Here is a 13,746-nt window from a genome sequence, read left to right as displayed (position 1 = left end):
GTTGGCCTTGGCCCACTGATCCAGCCTTTCCAGATCCCTCTGTAAAGCTTTCTTACTCTCAGGCAGATGAACACTTCTGCCCAACTTGCATGCAAACTTTCTGAGGGTGCACTCAGTCCCCTTATCCAGGTCATTGATAAAGATAATCAGAGAACTAGTCCCAGTACTGAGTCCTGAGGAACACCACTTGTTCCATCAACTGGAACCATCACCTGGATTTAACTCCATTGACCACAATTCTTTGCACCTGGCCATTCAGCCAGTTTTTCACCAATGAAGCATATGCCTGTGTAGGCCATGAGAAGCCAGTTTCTCTAGGAGAATGCCATGACAAACTGTGTCTAAGGCTTTACTAAAGTCTAGGTAGACAACATCCACAACGTCCCCCTCAACCACCTACCTTGTCATAGGAGATGAGGTCAGTCAAGCAAGTCCTGCCTTTCGTGAACCCATGCTTACTAGGTCTGACAGCCTTGTCCTGTAGGTGCTGTATAATGGCATCAAGATGATCTGCTCCATAACCTTGTCTGGTGCTAAGGTCAGACTGACAGTCCTGTAGTTCCCTGGATCCTCCATCTGGCCCTTCTTGTAGGTGGATGTCACATCTTCTAACCTCTGGTCAACTGGGACCTCCCCAGTTAACCAGAACTGCTGATGAATGACATAAAGTGACTTGGTGAGCACTTCTGCCAGCTCCTTTAGTGTCCCTGGCTGGATCCCATCTGACCTGACCAACTCTTGTGTGCCTAAGTGGTGTATCAGGTTGCAAAATGTTTTGAGTTGGAATGGCTCCATTCTGTTCCCTGTCCTCCAGCTCAGGGGGCTGGGTACCCCAAGAATAACCAGTTTTTTTAGTAAAGACAGAAAAAAGACGACATGAAGTGCCTTAGCCTTTTCCTCAGCCTTTGCCATTGTGTTGTCACTCACATCCAATAAATGACGGAGCTCATGTTTTTCGTGCTAACATATTAATGGATATTGACCTTAGCCACAGGGAGCCACAGTGTCTCTTGTTAACACTGACTTACAATGTAAATCTACAGCTTGGTCTCTTTTACTATTCTGTTTGCATTAAGTCTGTTGCCTGGTATAGCATTCATGCCACTTAAATTTAGTTACCTTGTATAGGCTAAGGAGCCTTGCATTCCAGCTCCTTCTGTAGTCACTAGGAAAAGAGAGAAACCTTCAGTTTGATTCATCTCCAATCTAGGTAAATGTGCTGAATCAGCCTTTTTAGGATACCTAAAGGACTAATTCTGGTTAGATAACTACCTTTTGAAGTCAATGCAATTATTTGTACCCCTGAGTTTTATAGAAGAAATCTATCTTGGGTGCCTGAAGTGAGTATAATCCATGTTAGGGAGGATATTGGGATGGGAATAGAAGACATATTTATAGAACCTTCAAAGTTTTGATGACTTTAGCATTAAAAGTTGGGTAAGGATTGAATTTATTTTAAGATCCCATTGGAGCACGAAATTCAGGTGTTCTAGTGAAGAATTTAAAGCATTTTTCTTCTTCTATTTGTGCATTCCCTTATCAGTTGTTTTAGATTCTTACAGTTGCTGATCTTGAGCTACTGGTTTGAAATAAGAATTAAATACTTTCAGTGGCCCTTTTGCAAAATAACAACTTAGATGGGGCTGATCTTTTGTTCCTATTTTGTGTCATTGTGCTAACCAAAAATATCTGTAGGGAAGTGCTCAGATGAAACTAGGTGTTACTGTTGTAATGTGTTATTGGTAAGTCATCTCTACACCCTCCTGCAATCTTGCAGGTAGCTAAATGAGCCAGATTCCACAAAAGTGTGCATCTAGTCCTTCCATCACGGCATTTCTTCTGTTGTCTTTTAGTACATACTCATTCCTGCAGATCTAAATAGTAATCTATCTTTTGTCTTCTCAGTTCCTAGAGGATAGAGAAGTATGTTTTTCAAACCAGTTTCTGTCTAGGTAAAGTACTAGTGAGTACTGTATTATAAGAGAACATAAATAACATGTAACGTACATCATTGTATATGAGAATGTATGGGTGTGAAAATCAGCAAAACACTTCATGGTGTCACCCAAAATCTTGCTACATGAAGAAGAACATGAGGTCATTTTGGGTAGAGGGTAAGTGTAGTTTGGAGAAAGTTTTCAAATGCATGTTGAAGGAGCTGTAGAAGTCAAGCATTGGCTGTAGTCATAATTGAAATCAAAACTCCAAATCTTGACTGTTGGTCAAGCACCACACAGCAAAGGAGGTATTAATAATTTTCAGGTATGTATATACCTCTTGCCACCTGCATTTTCTTTCTAATTGATAAGAAGAAGTCTTAGATTTGTTGTGGTTTGTTGGCTTGTTTTTGTCTGTTTCTCTTTCCTCCTGGTCTCCTCCCCTTCCCCATTTGTTGAGATCTGCCTTCTGTAACCTTGCTTTTTTCCCCCACTTCTTCCACCACATATATTATAAATCACAATACATCAGTCTTACAAAATTGATGCTCATAGTTCTATCTAAGCAAAACATGTCAAGCTGAACTCAGTCCTTCAATGTAGATAAAATCAGGTCTTGAAGTATACTAAGGAGGTCAGTAGTTCTGGTACCAGCTGAGTTTAGAAAAGGGCACAGACCAGAGTCCTGAGTTTCCTATTGGTAAGGTAGAGTCCTAATCATAGTATGAATAACATCTGGTTCAGTATTACAGTTTATTTAACCCTCTACAGATTTGGGAGAAAAAAGGAGTCAGGGAAGGAATGCAGCAGAACTTTTGCATAGAAGAACATGTTAAAAGTTTTGTGCTGGTGTATGTGTATACATACATATACACATATATACACATGCATATTTTTAAGAACGTGAATGTTAATAATCTCAGATCACAGAAATGTAAAATATTTTGGACTGTCTGTATCTCAACAGCAGGGTACCTTTCACTAGTGCATGTAGTAAATTCCTCATTTTTGTGGACCCTGATGTTAGGAAGAAGCCTCTCTTCTACGTTTTGTTTTTTTTTTTTTTTTTTTGTCTAGGGAGTATATCAAACAAGAAAGTTGTCCAAATGGAACAGTATTGCACAGACAATCCATGGGTCTGTAGTTACAGTTCCATTTTACAGAATCATCAGCCTCTTTATTAACTTCAGGTGCATATGTAGACTTACAGGTATGGCTGCAGGTACAATAACAGATGTTAATGATAACCCATATATGATTGTAGGATCTATATTTTAAGGTCTTCACTAACTTTATGTTTTGAAAACTTTAAAGAAAAATGGGGATTTGAGATAGTAATACAGCTTCTCAATTTGTAAGCTGTATTTGTCTCCTACGTTTCCAGGGCATCTGTGAAGTGATTGGCAAGAACATAATTAAATACTGTTTACAAATGGAAGTGCAAAATGTTTCCTGCTTTTCTTAAGAGTACCCACTTCACCTTACACACACCTGCTTCTTGTTCTTTTGGTCCGCGGAGTACACTTCAATCCATATGCTGAAATAGGAGTGTTGAGTAGATAAAAATGTTAGATATGAACTAAAGACTAATAAATTAGTCTTCACTTGGAAGGAGTTCTCTAAAGTTAAAACCCACCAAAAATTCCTGTAGGTGAGAATACTTCAATCTCAGTTATATGCCTTTTTAAAAAACACCTTTTTTAAACTAATTAAACTTCCTTATGCTAAATGTGGATATCACCCTTTTTAGTCTATCAGCATTCTTTTAAGAATATGCAAATTAGTGATTACAAACTGAAAAAGTATTACAAACTACCTTAGAGTTCAGTGCCCTGAGATGCAGGATTTAATTTTCTATTATGGTGCAGTAAACCTTATTTTTTAGGTTACTGTTCACTGTTAATGAATGTAATGGCAGTCTGTATATCATAGGTTTTTGTCACAGCTAATGATTTTTACTCAGACAAGATTCCTTCAGCCATTGCTCCTAGGTATTATTTTCTTTCCAATTACATCTTGTAATTCTTGCTTTCAACTTTTGTCTTGCAAATTCTCTCTTGCATTTTACTTTTCTCCAAGTCACATTAATGTCATCCACTTTCCGTAGGTATTTTGAAATAAATACTATTTGAATACTATTTTGAATAAATACTGTTAATGTGGAGACAGTTCTAAGGGCTCTAAGCAAACAGATATCACCTTGTGGTGATTGCTGGTTGATTGTAAGAGACAGTGTCAGGCTCAAAATTCTTGTGCTGTTAAAAGACTATGGAACAAAAAAAAGGAGTGTGGCTGTAACACTCTTTAAGTAATTGCAATTGCTATGTACAGACCTCTTTGTAGTTTAAAAATCTACTCAGGAGCAGTTCTCCTGACATAGTTCAGATCTTAAGGCTGAGATCATAGAATCATAGAATTGGCTGGGTTGGAAGGGACCTCAGAGATCATCGAGTCCAACCCTTGAACCACCATTGCGGTTGCTAGACTATGGCACCGAGTGCCACATCCAGTCTCTTTTTAAATATCTCCAGGGACGGAGAATCCACTACTTCCCTGGGCAGCCCATTCCAATGCCGGATCACTCTCTCCGTAAAGAAATTCTTTCTAATATCCAACCTAAACTTCCCCTGGCACAACTTGAGACCATGCCCTCTTGTCTTGCTGAGAGCTGCCTGGGAAAAGAGGCCAACCCCCACCTGGCTACACCCTCCTTTCAGGGAGTTGTAGAGAGTGATGAGATCTCCCCTGAGCCTCCTCTTCTTCAGGCTGAACAGCCCCAGCTCCCTCAGCCTCTCCTCATAGGATCTGTGCTCGAGTCCCTTCACCAGCCTAGTTTCCCTCTTTTGGACCTGCTCCAGGACCTCAATATCCTTCCTAAACTGAGGGGCCCAGAACTGGGCACAGTACTTGAGGTTTGGCCTCACCAGCGCTGAGTACAGGGGCAGAATCACTTCCCTGGACCTGCTGGCCACTCTGTTCCTGATCCAGGCCAGGATGCCATTGGCCTTCTTGGCCACCTGGGCACACTGCTGGCTCATGTTCAGCTTCCTGTCAATCCAGACTCCCAGGTCCCTTTCTGCCTGGCTGCTCTCAGCCACTCTGTCCCCAGCCTGGAGCTCCCCATGGGGTTGTTGTGGCCAAAGTGCAGGACCTGGCACTTGGCCGTGTTAAACCTCATCCCATTGGAATCAGCCCAACTCTCCAGTCTGTCCAGGTCTCTCTGCAGAGCCCTCCTGCCTTCCAGCTGATCCACACTTCCCCCCAGCTTAGTGTTGTCTGCAAATTTGCTGATGATGGACTCAATCCCCTCATCTAAATTATCAATAAAGATATTAAATAGAACTGGGTCCAACACTGATCCCTGGGGGACACCACTAGTGACCGGATGCCAACTGGATGCAGCACCATTCAGCACCACTCTCTGGGCCCGGCCCTCCAGCCAGTTCCTAACCCAGCACAGGGTGCTCCTGTCCAAGCTGTGGGCTGACAGCTTTTTCAGGAGGATGCTGTGGGAGACGGTGTCAAAGGCCTTGCTGAAGTCCAGGTAGACCACATCCACAGCCTTCCCCTCATCTACCAGGCGGGTCACTTGATCATAAAAGGAGATCAGGTTGGTCAGGCAGGACCTGCCCTTCCTAAACCCGTGCTGGCTGGGTCTGATCCCTTGCCCATCCTGCAGGTGCTGTGTGATTGCACTGAGGATGATCTGCTCCATAACCCTGCCAGGCACTGAGGTCAGGCTGACGGGCCTGTAGTTTTCCGGGTTCTCCTTCCGGCCCTTTTTGTGGATTGGCGTGACATTCGCCAACTTCCGGTCATCTGGGATGTCCCCAGTGAGCCAGGACTGTTGGTAGATGACAGAGAGAGGCTTGGCGAGCTCTTCTGCCAGCTCCCTCATCACCCTTGGGCGGATCCCATCTGGTCCCATAGACTTGTGGGGATCCAAGCAGTTCAATAGGTCACTGACTGGAGTCAGTCAGTCAATAGGTCACTCTACGGAGTGTCTGGAATGATGCAGAGTGTCTGTGATAATACCTGGACAAAAAATCTGCATGGCCAGAACAGTTTGCAGTCTAACCTAGAGAATTCACTGTACTAGTAAGAAGTCAATTTTTGATTAACACCTAAGGTTGGTATGGAGTGCAGATGAAAAGGATAGTATTGGGTGTATATCTTTACTGTAGAGGTGGTTTAAAAATCGTATCTTGTGATTGTTGCTAACTGTGGTGTGTATCTTTGGTGAAAGTATTGTTGTCTTATGCAGGATTCTAAATGAATTTATTAGAGACCGTCTGGCAGTATTTATGAGAGTCTGATATGGTCCCTTCTCTGCTATATATTATTTGAAATATTTTTTGTACTTGAACTGCAAGACTTGTTTTGAGTCAATACTATAGTATCAAGGCTAAGGGTGGCATTGAAGATTTTATTTGGTTTAAGTGTCACAAAAATGCACCATTTTGTAATCTAATTTGAGGCAGGACTTTCTTCTGAGCAAGATGTGCCCTTTTAGTTGGCACAGGTTCACGTGACTACCCAATCTCACCACAGGCCTGTTGCTTTTCACAGAATCACAGGATTGTCACAGCTGGAAAAGATCTTTGAGATCACAGAGTCCAACTGTCAACCCAGAAAAAACCCCACCATGCCCACTGGAGCATGTCCTGAAGTGCCACATCTACATGGTTTTTAATACCTTCAGGGGTAGTGATGACTCCACCACCTCCCTGGGCAGCCCCTTCCAGTGCCTGACTACTCTTTCAGTAAAGACATTCTTCCTAAAACCTACTCTAAACCTCCCACCTCCCCTGGTGCATCTTCAGGCTGTTTCCTCTATGTGGGTTGATGCTTCCTCTCAGCAGTAGTGGTCTGGGACCTCTGACATGGGTACCCAGTCTGAAGCTGTGATTGGGTGCCTTATCCTGGCTTTAAAGGGCTTCTCCAACTTTCCTGAGAGTCATCTCTTTGTGTTTAGCTTGCAGTCTGCAAACCAGACAGTAATCTTTGAAGTGCTCATAATTCTGAGTAGGGGGACAGGGCAGTGGCAGGCTGCAGCTTTGCAGGCCAGCTCTTAGCCTCCTGCCAGCAAAGCTGCCATCCTGGCTGTGGCAGCACAGCTTCTGCTGCCCTGAGAGCAGAAGAGCAGCCACACTTACATCAGGTGAGCTTGGCTCACTGCAGACCTGGTCTCTCCCTCGATATCACTCAGAAGTTTACCCCATCAGCTTCAGGATGTTCTCTCCTACGTTGTACTGAGGAGGATGGATCATGTCCATTTAAGATTTCCTTTAGAAAAGGAGCTCTTGAGCTGGGAGGCAGCAAACAGTGGGATAAGGCTGAGAAGGAGAGCAGGTACAACAGAAGCTGCACCTTCTCGCTGCACTGAAAAAAGTGTCTGTGGCTGGGCATTCTCCTAGGGAATCTCTTTCAGTAAACAGAACTTTTCTCACCATTTGCTTGTTTTGCTTATAATCCATACTTTTTATCCCAGTGATCCAGATGTAATTCTACACTGGTAATCTCCTCTACGATTTGTAATAGTTTTCAGTGTGCTTATGGGTTTTTCATAACATTTGAAAACTAAATTTGTCTTACGCTTGTCAATGTGTTCAGGACCACAAATTAAGCATTAGTAACCTTCATAGAGTTATATTGTAAACTTAGGAGAAATATGAGGAAGTAGATTCATGCTCATCATTTAAAAAAACACTCATAATGATCTTACTCAATGTTTTCCTAAACTCTGGATATACACTAAACTTATTGCTAGTGTGGAAACAATAAAAGTTTAAATCTCTTGTTCTTATTAAATAGTATATCAGACATGGCATTTTTTCTGTGTATTTATTAACAGGAAACTCAATGTTAATTTTTTTCTTTTTTTTCAAAAGGCAGAAAAAATGATGATGATGTTCAGAGCTTTTCTCAGCCTCTGTTAGAGAAGAGTCCATGTATTATTATCATCAGTGCATTTTGAGTAATAAATAGGTGCTCCATTATTAAAATGAAAAACTTTATCTTGCTGAAAAAACTCCATGTGAACATCTAAGGCACACTCAGTGTCACTTATAATATGTCTACTCTATGCACACTGCTGCATATTTTGTTCAAGTACATTGGCTGATAAGTGTTGCTAACTGCATCTGAGGTGGCTGTATCATCTTTTCAGAGTTTCCTGTCTGTGGACCGTGAAATCTTGTGCTCTCATCAGACTCAAGGTTGAAGAGTCTATTTCTTCTGGGGACAAATAAGAGTGTAGATTTATTTTACATTTTTTATAAGCTATTGGTTATTGTTTAATTTTAAAATGTCAAATGTGAAAGATATTGCTGTGAATTTCACACTTAAGTGCCTGTACTGAAAAGCATTTGCAATAACTTATGTTCTTGGAGCTAATGAATTCAGAGGATGGAATAAGGGAAAAACAGTCAAGAGCCTGAAGTTTTAAGAGGGAGAAAACAACTTGCTCTCCTATCTCCCTGCTATTTCTTTTTTTTCTGGCATAATAGGAATTTGTATGAATAGCAAACAGAATATATTTCATATAATGTATAAAAGAGAGGAGAGCTATAGCATTAACTTGTTTGTTTGGTTTTAGGTTAACAAAGCCCTTGTCATTTGCGGATTGTGTTGGAGATGAACTGCCTTGGGGATGGGAAGCTGCATATGATCCTCAGATTGGTGTGTACTATATTGACCACATCAACCGTAAGTATTTTTAATTTTACCATATTTGTTACATAAGAAGACTCATGATCAGACTTTCCTGAGAAGCTTTTAAAGCATGACTGGGAGTAGGGAAAGGTTTTTTTGTGAGAGTTATTAAAGTAACAATGTGAGAGATGTTAAAGTAACAATTTCTGATTTTTCAGTAGACAAATTATCCCATTTGTGTGCATGGATTTATGGGGGATGATTGCAGATGCATTATATTAGGCTCAAAATTATTCCCATGACCCTTCATCCTTTTCTGTAGAAGAAGTCTTTGCAATATGTAGTAAATAAAGATGGTGTCTGTAAAGTGTATGATGTTTGGCTCTTAAATATTCAGCAATGCACACTGGTGGAGCTTGATACGAGTAACAAAAACCAGCTTCAGTCTAACTGCTGAAATGAACTGTTGTAGATAGGTAGCTGTGTGGTGTGAGTGGGTATTTGTAACTTGCATGTGAGGTCCAGCAAGTTCTAAGAATGTTGTAGAATACAATTCAGGTTATAAATGCTATATTTTGTACTAACTGGAAAGGGAATAGTGAATCGAAATGATGGGAAAAAGTCACCCTTTGGTATAGCATTATTGGCTTTAAAAGGCTTACAAGAAAATCTGCTGATACAGAGTGACTGCATCTGTTTCTACAAATATTTTTAATTGCATGGGAATTATGTCTAAACCATGCAAAACTATAGCAAAATTTGAAACACAGTGTTTGCTAGACTTACTGAAATTAATTTATTCCTGGAAGCATTTCTCTCTTCCTTTTATGTGTTCATTACTCAATAATAAATACCTTCTCCTATTTTCTCAAATTCTTTTTTAGTAACATAATAGAAGAGATTCTATTTGAGATCAATACCTGAATTTAGGTGTCTGCATCTGTTCTGGCTGTGGTGTGTTCTTAAAAACCAGTAAGGTGTCTATGGCCGTTTGAGAAAGCTTTAGGTTAACAGAGACAACTGCTCCATGTCAATAGGTACAGCATGGTTGGTTAGAGGCCAGTGGTCTTCTGGAACAAAGGTGGAGGGAAGGTCCATTACCCTATGCCATTGTAAAGGTATGGGCAAGTGATTAAATTCTGAGGTGTCTAAGCTGCTTTTGTAATCAATATCTATCTAGTCAATACATCCAATGTAATGTAAAGTGAGATGTAGCTGCCTGGTTGGGTGTCTGCTTTGAAGATGAGCTGACTTAAGCTTCTCTGGTTTAGTTAGACTGGGAACTTTGATAAGAAGAATGAGACACTAGACATCTGCTGTGCTTACTGAGCACCTCCAGATAGGCTCCTGATCTTGAGCAGAATCCCATACAGTAACCCAGCTGGGGTTTTATAGTCCTGTTTTATTGGAGTAAAAATGAGAGTCCTCTGAACTTATGAGTGGTGTTTAACATTTCTGAACTTTAAAAAATAACATACCTGATTGAATTTGAGAGGTGAAGAAGAAAAAAAAAGGTTTTGCTTTTGAATATAAATACTATTATAAAAGGAAAGTTTAACTTCTGCTTTGTCCAAAACCATAAAACTTAAATTATAAAATTTTAAGCAGGCAAATACACATTTTGGGGTGTTCTGAAAGTGCTTTTAGATCGCTGCTTTTATTCCACACATGCTCAACATTTCTAACAAGTTCTAAAAAATCTCAGCCTCAAAGTTTTGTTGCGTTTTAAAAACTACATTAAGTTTTTTCCCTATGTTTAAGTGCTGTTTTATGTGCATTGGAGGTGTATTCCTGAGGATAAGCTGTTCGTGGGTTAAAGTTCTGCTTTATACACATATAAAATGTTGAGACTTGGACAGCATTGTCTTGGGATTCTCTTGACAATACACTGCAAAAAGTAATGCTTCACTTAATAGAGAAGAATTGTGTATACCCATCTGTACATATGTCTTTCTGTGGTCGGGACATGTGTGATTAGGGGTTTTATATGATGTTCATGAATATCATAGATGACAAAGTGGTGTATTTGGTATCCTTACAGTCGTTTCCATTCAGTCTTCAGTAGTGCATTTGGTTTCTGTTGTAGTAATGTATGGGGTGCTTTGCAGCAATTTCAGAGAAACTTATTATTTTGTAAAGTGATATATTTTAGTTTAGTAAGCTGTATTTTGCTCAGTGTTTTGGTGAGAGTACTCTTAAGTAGCTGTGAGGTAAAGTGCCTTAGTGTCTTAAAAGCAGGTCATTTGTCTGATGTGCCAAATGTGGAGATTATTACTTTTACTTCTTCTGACAGGAGTATATGTGTTGTTTTGATACTATTGAAATCTCTGTTATGAAGTTCACTAATAACTAGGGGGGAAAGCCTTTCTAGAAAGCTGTTTCTGTGCCTGCTTGCTGCTTTATTAGCAGTTTAATACTTTAGATATGTTGAATATGCTTTCTGGATTTGAACTGTTAAAATTCTCATTCAGGGCAGTGGATATGTTAGCAAGGAAGAGTCCTTTACTTTTTCACCTGTATTGATTATAATTTTGTTAATTCTCCCTTTTACTGGAGAAAACAGCTCAATGAGGTAGAGAAAAACTGCACTTACTACAAGAAGGACAAAATGGGCAGATGCCTGAAAAACAGGTTGAATAAAGTGGAATTTCAGGACCCATATATGTCAGCTTCAGTAGTGCCTCGGGGAGAAATCTGCTGCCATGTATTAAGTAGAGAGAGGTGGCTAAATACATTTCATGCTCACTGCCTCCTGGCAGGATTTATTTCAGCAAGATGATTGTGGAAAGGCCTGTTGATTTTCTCCTCCTGCATACCATAATTAAATATTCTTAACAGCTTCTCTATTATCTGTCCTCTTTTTCTATTATTGTTCCTACTTTGTGCCTCTGTGCAAAGCTACATTTGATAAAACTGTCAAGTTTCATGTTGTCCACAGGACTTTGGAGCTGTTGTACTAAAACTGGCCAATCATGTTGAATTTCTCAAACCAATCCAGTAAGCTATAAGCAGCAGGCTAGACTTTAGCACAGTAGACTGTAAATTCAGGAGGTTTTGCTTATGGTTGTTCCCTCCTTTTCTGTTAAAAGGTCTGAAAGTTGAGTAAGTGAAGGATGGAATTTACATTAGTGGTCAGTATGGGACTTATTCCACTCCTCTTAAAAGTGGATATTGGCAAAGCTCCCACTGATTTCAATAAAGCAGTACTAGGCTGCACCTTGCAAAGTTCTAAAACTTCTACCAAATTTCTCTGCCAGTTCATACAAAATTGCTTGAATCAATATATCTTTTTTTAAAAAAAGAAAAATTACATATTTTCCTCATAGCTGTAGGTACCTTAGATCTTTACATTTCCCTTCTCCCATAGAAACCTTCCCATAACTGCATGTGGAAGTTCAATTTCTTCTCCACAGAGGGCTAAGAGTTGTCTGTGAGCAGTCTGCAATTGTAAAATATTCCCTCAGACTTGGGGAACTTGCTTCTGGTGTAAATATATTTAAGTATAATTTGATTTTATTATCATCACATACTTTGTGTCATTTTATTTCTTTTAATGAGGGGCTTGGCGTTTTTTTCCCAGGTCTTACCGATTGCCTTAGAACTTTCTCATGATCCTTTTGCATGATGTAATCCACTCTTAGAAACACTGACTGAGGTCATTACTTTCTGAATATATTACCTCAAAGAGGAGTTTTAATGTGATGCTCTCAGCTTCAAGGGACACCAGATTACAGACCATATGGTAAGACAGAACCTGCATATGATGAGGGTAGCTAATACTGTAGGAACCTAAATGCTTACCCTGTGTTAGAGGGGTGGCTAAAGGGATGCTGTTTAGAGGTCAGGGATTGAGGAGTTCCTTTTGTGCAGAATCCATATTAATCTGTGGCATGGGAGAGTCCAAAGATTTTACATCTTACGCTGTTCACTCTTAAAATTGATATTGCATATATGGACTCAAGTTGATCTGCTTCAACTAATTTACTCACATTTACTGATTTTGCTGAATAAGTGATGAACTCAAGGCAATACGAAAAATAACACAAACCTATTACTCCATTTCAGCTCATGACTCCACAGGTGAAGTCATGACTTCTACATTTTTCAAGCCCTTCTGCAGGATTTACAGCATTAGGCATTAAGTGGCTGAGATGCAAACATTTTAGGCTCTTAGAGCTTGGATTTATGAATACTTTTAAGCTGATACAGTCTTTGAAAGAAGTGCTCCTGCTCTATTGCTACCTCTGCCCTTTTGTTCTGTCCCTGCAATGTTTTTGCTTATACTAGCATGAACATTTGCATGGCTAGACAGTGAATCAGATCAGGGGGCTGATTTGTGTTGAAACTAATCAGGTGTGGGGGGAAAAAAAAGTTACTACTTTTTGTCCCTTCCACACCCCTACTTATGCAAGCAAGAGAGAAGGTGACCTGGGGATATGAATGAACAGGCAAGTGGAAGCGACAGGGGACAGCTGCATTTTGTGGCAGCCTTTGTTAAAGGTATTTTGATGACACCCTGGAACTTTCATCTGTTCTGTGCCCTGTTCAGTCTTGCCAAAAAGCAGTTTTCACTCTGAAGCTGTGATTTTCAGGTGCACTCCTCCAGTGGTGGTGGCTGCTGAAGTAGCAGTCATTCCTTGCCCTGGTTCCTGCTCCCCTCGTGGTGTCAGCGTGAGGATGTGTTGTAAACACAGACAGCCGGGAAGCACTCTGCTTCCTGAGGTTTGTCACTTGTGTTGTTCCCCACCTCCTCTTCCCCCCAGCTAATCTCAATGATTGCATGGGATGTGTGTAGCTGAGCAGCTTTGGTTGTTATGGGAGCAGGAAAGGGAAACCTCTATTTTTGGCTTGACATGAATAATCTAAGGGAATCCTGGGCTGGCACAAGTTCTGCCTTGCCTTCAGCACCTTACAAATTCCTAAACAACTTATCCCCCTTACTTCCAGTCCTTAATGTCAAGCTCAGGAGTAACAAGGCAATTGTTTGTTTTCTTCATTGCATTTATCTAATTAACCTATGAAACATGTACTCTGCTGTTAGTAATGTTTAATGGCAAAGGTTAACAGAAAGGAATTGAATTACAGTATTTAGAACATAAGGATAGGAAGGAATGACTACTCCTAGCCCAGTAGTATTTCAGACCATCTCATCACT

General features: G+C 40.4%; 1 protein-coding gene across 3 annotated transcripts in view; it reads left to right on the top strand.

Annotated features, from left to right (window-relative positions):
• WWC2 (WW and C2 domain containing 2) overlaps nucleotides 1-13,746 on the top strand; it is a 104,353-nt gene that overhangs the window by 29,363 nt on the left and 61,244 nt on the right. For all 3 annotated transcript variants that reach the window (XM_030450352.1, XM_030450351.1, XM_030450353.1), the window contains exon 2: nucleotides 8,536-8,645. In XM_030450352.1, coding sequence (XP_030306212.1) covers nucleotides 8,536-8,645 — 110 coding nt within the window. The remainder of the gene's footprint in view (nucleotides 1-8,535; nucleotides 8,646-13,746) is intronic.

The sequence above is a fragment of the Calypte anna genome, chromosome 4A (genome assembly GCF_003957555.1).
Source record: "Calypte anna isolate BGI_N300 chromosome 4A, bCalAnn1_v1.p, whole genome shotgun sequence".
NCBI lineage: Eukaryota > Metazoa > Chordata > Aves > Apodiformes > Trochilidae > Calypte > Calypte anna.
Note: the sequence above shows the minus strand (reverse complement) of the source record. Positions and strands in the feature narration are given on the sequence as shown.